Source organism: Myotis brandtii, unplaced genomic scaffold (genome assembly GCF_000412655.1).
Source record: "Myotis brandtii unplaced genomic scaffold, ASM41265v1 scaffold166, whole genome shotgun sequence".
NCBI lineage: Eukaryota > Metazoa > Chordata > Mammalia > Chiroptera > Vespertilionidae > Myotis > Myotis brandtii.
The window spans coordinates 121,726-131,034 of NW_005356087.1; the positions used below are offsets into that span (position 1 = coordinate 121,726).

The 9,309-nt window shown below is 31.5% G+C and overlaps 1 protein-coding gene across 3 annotated transcripts in view; it reads left to right on the top strand.

The window, feature by feature from the left end:
- The window catches only part of UFM1 (ubiquitin-fold modifier 1), an 18,743-nt gene that overhangs the window by 4,369 nt on the left and 5,065 nt on the right, over nucleotides 1–9,309 (top strand). For all 3 annotated transcript variants that reach the window (XM_005862724.2, XM_014536833.1, XM_005862725.2), the window contains exons 3-4: nucleotides 1,893–1,950; nucleotides 8,053–8,092. In XM_005862724.2, the coding sequence (XP_005862786.1) occupies nucleotides 1,893–1,950; nucleotides 8,053–8,092 (98 nt within the window). The remainder of the gene's footprint in view (nucleotides 1–1,892; nucleotides 1,951–8,052; nucleotides 8,093–9,309) is intronic.

The following is a 9,309-nucleotide window of genomic DNA, read 5'->3' on the forward strand; positions in this document are numbered from 1 at the left end:
GACCCTTTAATACAGTTCCTCATGTTGTGGTGACCCCCAACCATAAAATTATTTTCGTTGCTACTTCATAACTGTAATGTTGCTACTGTTATGAATCGTAATGTAAATATCTGATATGCAGGATGGTCTTAGGCGACCCCTGTGAAAGGGTCGTTCAACCGCCAAAGGGGTCGCGACCCACAGGTTGAGAACCGCTGTTTTAGTTGGATTTTAGAGGAGTTGGGGCAGCCAAACTCTATTCACACATACTGAAGTCATAATGCACTGTGTCAGATATAATAATTTTTCTATTCAATTTGTACACTAAGAAATGGGATTTATATGTGAAAATGTTACATAATGGAAGTTGGTATTAAAACATTAAAGAATAATATAGTGGTTACAAATAGAGAAGTTTCAAAGCGAAATGTTAGCTTGTAAGTCTTTTTCCTGCTGTGAAAAAGAATCTGTTTTTCTGTCTTTAATGATTGTAACTCACTTTACCTTAAGAATATTATATTTGTTATATTTTTTTTGTTACCTTCTCTGTCTTTAGGTGTTTCTTAAGGATATAATATCAGGTTTTTTTTTAAGTATTTAAATTGGAAAATTCATAGATTGACCATTTATCAGCAATCTGTAATACACTTGACATTGTATAAGTCAGTAACAAAATCATGCATCACTCTCCAAATGTTATTTCAGATTTTATTAAGCCCTTGATCTGAGGAGGTATAAGAGTTTTGTGGGAAATGACTTTACATTTTGCCATAGTAAACATACTCATTTTCATCAACTTGGTCTACTCTTTTAGACTTGATTATTAAAAGTGCACAGAAAGGATTATGAAAACATTTATGATCTGGTGATGCTTCCACAGGTAGCCTTTTCTTGTAATGAAAATGACATTCCTGCATTGAGTAAAAAGTTGTGTGGACTGAATACTAAGGAGAGATTCAACTTTTTGAAATCCATCTCTGGAAACAAGCAGCATCCCATATCCTAGACCTATTTGTATCAAAGTATTAAAAATGTATAAATCTTCTCCTATATAGGTTGTTGATAAGACCTATTTGTATCAAAGTATTAAAAATGTATAAATCAGCTCCTATATAGGTTATTTTATTTTTTAAATATATTTTTACTGATTTCAGAGAGGAAGTGAGAGGGAGAGAGGGATAGAAACATCAATGATGAGAGAGAATATTTGATTGGCTACCTCCTGCATGCCCCCTACTGGGGATTGAGCCTGCCTAGGCATGTGTCCTTGACCAGAATCAAACCCAGGACCCTTCAGTCCGCAGGCCGACACTTTATCCACTGAACCACACTGGCTAGGGCCCTATACAGTGGGGCCTTGACTTACGAGTGTCCCGACTAACGACTTTTTCAAGATACGAGCTGTTTCTCGGCCGATTTTTTGCTTTGAGTTGCGAGCTAAAATTCGGGTTACGAGCCAGCTTCAGATACCCCACCGCTAGTTGGCGCAGCGAACATCACAGTGAACTCCACAACATCAGCCCAGCATCACGTGTCATTGTAATGGTGAAAATTGATTTGACATACGAGTAATTTGAGTTACGAGCTCGGTCATGGAACGAATTAAACTCATAAGTCACTGTATAGGTTATTGATAAGACCTATTTGTATCAAAGTATTAAGAATGTATAAATCTGCTCCTATATAGGTGTTGATATTCAAGTAGAGCTATGGCAGAATCTAATTTAAGCCTAATTGCTTGTTTTGTTTGTTGTTGTTGTTGTTTAGAGTTCATAATGTAGTATGCAATAAAAATACACAATCTTTAAACTCAAAAGACAAATTTATTTAGGTCTGCTAAAATTGCTAATATGAGGAACAAAGAGCTTTAAAAAAACAGCTTTTAAAAAAATTATTTTTAATTTTTCTTTCAGACTCAGTGTTCCTGAAAGTACACCTTTTACAGCAGTCTTAAAGTTTGCAGCAGAAGAAGTAAGTATAGAAATTGGAACAACCTGTATAGAATACAGATTGACAGTGTATCTCAAAAATCTTTAAATTTTGCATGTACTTTTAACACACCACTTCTCTGTAGGTTTATTACTAGGTTAATGCTATCAAAAAGTTAAGCTTTACTAACAGATATAAGTAGAATGAAAGTTAAGACTTACTGACAGATATAAGAAGAATGAGTTTAAATTGACATATCCAATGCAGCTATTGAGAAATATAAGGAATTTTTATTGAAATTGAAAAGATTCAATTATATGTAAAATTTTTTAAGCAGCAACATATCATTCTAGTGTGTATATTCATTTTTACTACCTTTTATTCTAGAATTATAATTTTTAAAATATCTGTCATATTTTTCAAAATTTTTGTGTATGTGGACTGTCAGTAAAAGTTATTTTTAAAAGTGTCTAGCTTTTTAAGAAATATTTTGGTTTTCTCTTTTGAGAAAAATTTCCATTCAAAATTATCATTAGAGAAATCTATAAAGCAACTCTTTGGACATGCCATGGGGAAGAGTAGCTTGGGTAGAAATGGCACCCAAATGTGACTTGGAGACTTAAGATTCCTATTGTAAATGTGTCATTCACTATCTGTATGACATAGGCAAGCTTCTCAGTTTCTCTTCCTCAAATTTCTTAATTTGTAAAAGGAAGTATGTGAAGTTAACAGTGCTATACTGGTACAGAGGAACTCAAATCTAAATTTTGGTTCAGAATCTTCAGAAAAAATTTATAATTATGGAAAATAATTTTAGTTAAATAAGAAACCAGCTTAACCTATAATCCTTTATTAAAGTGATTAATGGAAAATAAACAACTCATCAGCACTCAGCCCGTCATACTATTGTCAGGGACCACTGACATTATTTATCACTCATTTAGAATTAAACTGAAAAATGGTAGTACATGTTTTATAGCCAGATTTGATCTATTCTTCATGTAGAAAGAATAAGTTAAAAGAAATGGGAAATAAATCTGAATATAGCATCATCATTATTTTTTGCTATACAGATCACTTGTAAGAAATATACCTGGCCTGGGACATAGCAGATTCCACAGATTCTAATTTAAGAAGTAGTCTGTATTTATAATTTGCAGTAATTTATTTTACTATAAATTTGCAATGATTTATTTATTATAACAAATAATAATATTTAATTATTTTATTATTACTTACAGAATGTATTTATAAAAATGACATTTATTTTTCTATTTTATAATTGGTTTATAATGTGTTTTTTATAAGGCAAAGACATTGATGTCATCCTGGTCATTTAGTGTGAGGATAAGAACATCTTAACAAACATGCAGTGGAAAATTAATAACTTCACCCAATCACATGTATTGGTTAAAGTTTTAATATAGCTTATAATTATTGTGAATCACGGGTGTTATACATTTAGAAAAGTAATGACTTTCAGTTAACAGTGAGAAGGCCTTTCGCAAGATGACATTGTAGAATGTTTCAGTAGGAACAAGACTTGACTTGACAAACCAGAGAATGTGGATTTAAATCCCTAGTAAAGTTCTTTTAATAAAAACATAATAAAATTTCCTACTACATGACTGGGTTAATTTAAGTAGTGAGTTGTCAAAGCATGAGAAGAGCTGCTTCACATTGTAAATTTTAAGACTTATGAAATCAGGAAGAAAATAAATGAAAACTGAGAAACATAAAATACACTTTGCACCCAAGAGGAAACTTGTCAGTAATTTGGGACGAAACTAGTAGTTAATATAATTTACTTTACTAGTGATGCTTCCCCAAATTTTAGCTTTCCTGTTGCTTCTACATTCTGGAGAAGGAAAAAGTGGTATCAGCTGTTTGCTTTTGATTTTTAATGTTCATGAAATATGTTGCCACTATATGGATGTGACTAAGAAACCTGTTTTATCTTAAAATGGACATAATCTAAGAATAAGACACACTCAGTAGGGAACGAGAAACTTTGTAATATTCAAGTTTTGGAAATCTGACATATCCTATAATTAATTTGGGTATTTGGTCAAAGTTTTATTAAGTAGTACAACCTTTTAGTAATTTTTTAAGTTATTTTAAATTACGTTTATTTAAATTCTTAAATCTGTAAAAGGACATTTACAACTAAGAATGTGCCATATAGACAGTAAAATTTGTTGTTAGGTACATAATCCTGTAACAATTGTTTTATGCATAATTCCATTCTTAAAATGGGATTCTTCCATTTATAAGTTAAAATAAGCTTTCAGTTGTTTTCCTCAATTATGCATATGTGACCATTATAAATACCTAGAACAGTGTTTCCCAGATTATTTTTCCTAGAGAACTAGAACCACCAATAAGAAAAAGAAAACAATTCCATGAAAAACTGGGATCATTGACCAAAAAGTATGGGAAATACTTTATTCACTATTTTCTTCTTGGAGTTTTAAAGTATTAGTAGCATACTTGAAAATTTTGAAAAGAATATCAATATAACGTCGTGTTTTCAAACTTATTTGGTTACAACAAACTCAACTATAATATCTACAAAACTTGTCCATAGCATAGAAGGGCATACTTGTTGGAAAAATTAATGAATTATGAAGACATGAATATACTTGGACAACTGCTGGTCTTTAGAGCATTGAGAAGAATTCTGACTTTAACTACAACAAGTTTCTTACCACATTTCATTGATTTAGAAAACACATCTTTTACAACATCTCTAAAAATAGATCTGGAGTCTTACTATCACTGTTAGCCATGTGGCAATCACATAATTATCTTGATATCACCTGCAATACTTGAACTTAGTTATTATTTTCCTGGTGGTATAATTAGAGTATTGCCATTGTGTGAGATTTAAGTCAGCAATACACGAAAGGAGAATTTGAGGAAGGACTCTAAGCCTTGGTTGGCCTCCCATTAAACACAATAGAGCATTTATTTGAACTTACTATTTCTACAAAGAAATTTTAGGAATATTCTAAGCCAGTGGTCAGCAAACTCATTAGTCAACAGAGCCAAATATCAACAGTACAACAATTGAAATTTCTTTTTTTTTTAAAGTGAATTCTGCCTCTAAAGGCCCATAATATTTTGGATCTCTTAACAGCTCTTTATTTTTATTTATTTATTTTTTTAAAATTAAATCTTTATTGTAGCCAAATATCAGTACAACAATTGAAATTTCTTTTTTTTTTAAAGTGAATTCTGCCTCTAAAGGCCCATAATATTTTGGATCTCTTAACAACAGTTTATAGTTAGTTACCTGTATGTATTTCCTTTATAATCTGGTCCATCCACTTGATTTTATGAATGAGAAAGTTGTGATTCAAGTTTTTAAGAGACCTGCTCTTAAGATATTTGAAACTAAGTAACATTTCTATAGAGAAGAAATAATTCACTTTTCTATTTACTTTTTATTATTTTTATAAAATTTGTAGGTCAGTATTATTTTCTTGTTAATACTTCTTTGATAATAAGAACATTCATTGTGGTAATAGTAATGACTACATTGTATGTACTTGATATTTATTTTTAATAGGAAAAACTCAAAAGACAGGCAAAAGAAAACACAGTTACTCTCAAAGAAAAAACTGACAAGGTAAGAGTTTTATATAATTTTTAGTTTTCTTTATAACCAATTCATTTTCTAACATTTACTTAGAAAATTTTTTTGTTCATAAGTAGGAAAAAAACATTTAAAATATATCACACAATTTCATTTTCTAAATTGTTTCTTGCTATTATTAAAAAGCATTTGCTAAAAACTTTAAAGCGGTGTCACTTGGAGATTTAGAGAAGTTCAACCTTCTATAATTTTTATTACAGTATTATCTTAAATTAGGTACATTTGTGTTTCTTGAGAATTTTCTGTTAGAGGCAAAATATTTTCATTAAAGATTCTAAAGCTTATATTTAGATTATGTCTAGTTTGGGGTTTGAGAGGGCTAAATAAATGACATCCTGCTTTTCTTAAGTCTGAACCAATTGAGAAAGACAATGAAAACCAAAATAATATCTTTATTATTGATAAGTAATATTGGAGAATGTAGCTTATATTTGAAGGTAAGGGGATTTCTTCATCTTGAAATCCCAAATTAGAAATATTTGTCTACTTTGTCACGGTAGATCTGAACTGGAACAAGTTATCCACTTAAAAATGGCTGCTCTTGTAAAACATGGCATAAAGGGGAGGAGAGCAGAATGTGTGCTTCCTCTGGTACCCAAGAGTAAGGAAGGGTTTGAACTATATTTGCCCAGTTTTTCCTTTCAAATTCACTAGTCCCATTAAGTCATTGTTCTTCCCCTAAGGAGAAAGAGGTTAGGAATGTTACCCTAGTATTGCTTTCTACACATGGAAGGAAGCACCAGGTATGTAGAAGAGCGATACCCCTCAGTTTCTCACACATTACAGAAGAATTCTAAATGCAAGTTTTAATGATTAAACATTCTTTCTACACAGTGATATAATCAGTCCTAAGTCCCCACAGAGGTTGCTTTTGACTATAAACTGAAAGTGACAGTAGTTGACAACAGTTGAGTTTTAGGTATCCAGCAGTCGCCAACCAGTGGTCCATGGAACACTGGTGGTCCATGAGGTCCGAAAGGTTGGCAACTGCTGGATAAAACAATTTTGTTATATTTGGGTTCAAAGAAAGAGAAGGAAAGAAATATTATACCTGTAGGTGAATATTGAATGCTTCATATGTTCCAAATATTGTGGTAGGCACTTGAAAAAATATTTGGAGAAATTATTGTCATATTAAAATTAGCCAGCAGGATTAGGTAATGGTCTAAGGGAAGTGTCAGACAAAGATAAATAAATTGGTTAAATTCTAATATTTATTTCCAAATATAGAATGTATTCATACTATGCAGGTATATATTCCATATTGTTATAAAGTTGTTTTGACTCATGTATAATTCCAGTAATATATGCCTATTATTTATATCTGTTATCAAATAGATTAGTAAATGCCTTATATTGTATCTGGGGGTCTGGATATATATGACAAATAATGAGAAAATGAAAAAAGAAATAATTTAAATATGCTTTTATTTTCTATATTTTATTCCAAAATTATGGAAATATCATAAGTCTTTATATAATAATCATTAGGTTTATCAAACATGTCTGAATTTGGGCAAGTTACTTAACTTTCTCATGCCTCAGTATTCTCATTTATAAAGGGGTAATAATAGTAGCTATTTCCTAAAGTTGTTATGAGGATTAAGTGAAGTAGTATTTGTAAAGCACTTAAAATAGTGCTCAGCACACAGGAAATGCCATATAAGTGCTTAAAAAGTACAACAGAGAAAATCATGAATGTTCTGAATATATGCATCACTGGAAGTATAACATTTAGAAAAGAAGGTAACTTGTAGGAACGTGCATACATTTCCATGATGTATTACGAAGAGGGTTATTTCAGTATTCTAGAATGAGGAGGGGCAGTTGCATTTTCTTTTAGGCTACCAGGCTATCCAGGAAATGTTAATTCTCAGACATGGCCACATGGTGGTGTAGTTGCCATTATCAGTCCTTTTTGGGGAGAAACATTTGTCCGTGAAAGCAGTTACATTTTGGAGACTACTGATGAAGAAGAATAACTTTGTTTTCATTAAAATTGTGCTATCAACTATGATGTATAAATGTTTAGGATGGTAGGTATATTGTTATTAACTTAATTAGGGTACTCTTATGGCTTAGGAAGAGCCACACTCAAGGGGCCAAAGAGCCGCATGCAGTTTGCCGACCACGGTTCTAAGCAATCGTTTTGCTTTTATTTTTGCTTATGAAAGAAAGCAACAATTCTAAGTCCGAAAGAGTAAACATTGATTGAGTCATAGATTCATTGATAGTGAATTTTTGTTTTGTTTTTGCAGTGAGTAAAATAAGGTGCATGGTATTCTTTAGAATGAAATGTAGTATTTAGAGGGCAATAATGTTTTAAAAAAATACAGCAAATTAAATTAGCCCTTTGTTTTATGATGTGACTTATCCTGAAAGAAAAGCCATATTTTAGAATGATTTGTACACCATTCTTGTTAAACTAACTATCTTTTATAGAGTATGTGTGTGTATAGAAATTTTTTTCTTTTTCTCCCCTTTAGTTTAAAGTTTCTGCAGCCACAAGTGCAATTATTACCAATGGTAAGAATTCATTTAAAAATTATTTATTACCTTAGAACTATAGAAATTATTTAAAAGAAGTCAAATTAATTAATTTAACTTGAATGCAAAAAACCCAAACTTTATATCAACATGAATGAAATACATAATTGTAAATACTAAGTCAAGGTTATTGTCCATAGCTAGCTCTTTTCAGATTCTTTATGCTTTTTGGTATAGGATAGCATTTTGTAATATCTTATTATATCCTGATCACTTCTTACTGAAAATAACCTTTATTTACCGGTGTTTCTTTTTCAAAATAAGCTTTTTGATAAATGCTTATAGAATTTAGGTAGTTAAGTAGGAATGTACCTTTGCTGTACTTTGTAGTTGCCTTCCTGATGAAATCTATTTCTTACATACTTGAAATGATGAGGATTTTATCCAATTAGATATATAATTTAAATTCTGAATATCTTAAAACACTACTAATAATTAAGTTTGATGAACCTAGTTCTATGAGAAAATACTGATATAAGATGAGGAGTAAAGATGGCAGTGAGGGCTTAACTATTTTTCAGGAATACACCATAATATTTCTAGGTGCTAGTGAGTGGTTTTCTGTGCCATTAAGGTAAGCTATGAAAATGGGTTTAATAGACAGTAGTGTGATTTAGTTTAGATGTGACAAAATTTCTCATTCTAAAACATTCTGTATACTGTCACATTGAAGTGTTTCTCTAGTTAGAAGAAAGCTAGCCTACTTTCTACAAAGTTTTAGATTCATAGGTGCTTTATAAACTTTTGTCAAGTGTCAGTGGAACTTGAATTAGATGAGTTTATGGGCTCTTCTGGCCTTAAGATTTGTAAGCCTCAGAGCAATAACTAAGTGATTAATGACATACCTGAGGTGTATTTTTCACTTTGTATAGCATAATAGAATTTTTAAAAATTGTTTGTAGACCTTATCAGGATCATTGCATTGACAGATACTCTTGTTTAATCTACCACTGTGTGTGAATGCACAATAGTAATAGATTTCAGTAGATAATTTATCCAAAAGATTGTCATTCATGTTTTTGGATTTAAATTGTTTGGCTTGCCCAGCAGGCATGGCTCAGTGGTTGAGCTTCGACCTATGAACCAGGAGGTCACGGTTTGATTCCCCGGTCAGGGCACATGCCCGGGTTGCAGGCTGATCCCCAGTACGGGGCATGCAGGAGGCAGCCGATCAGTGATTCTCTCTCATCATTGAT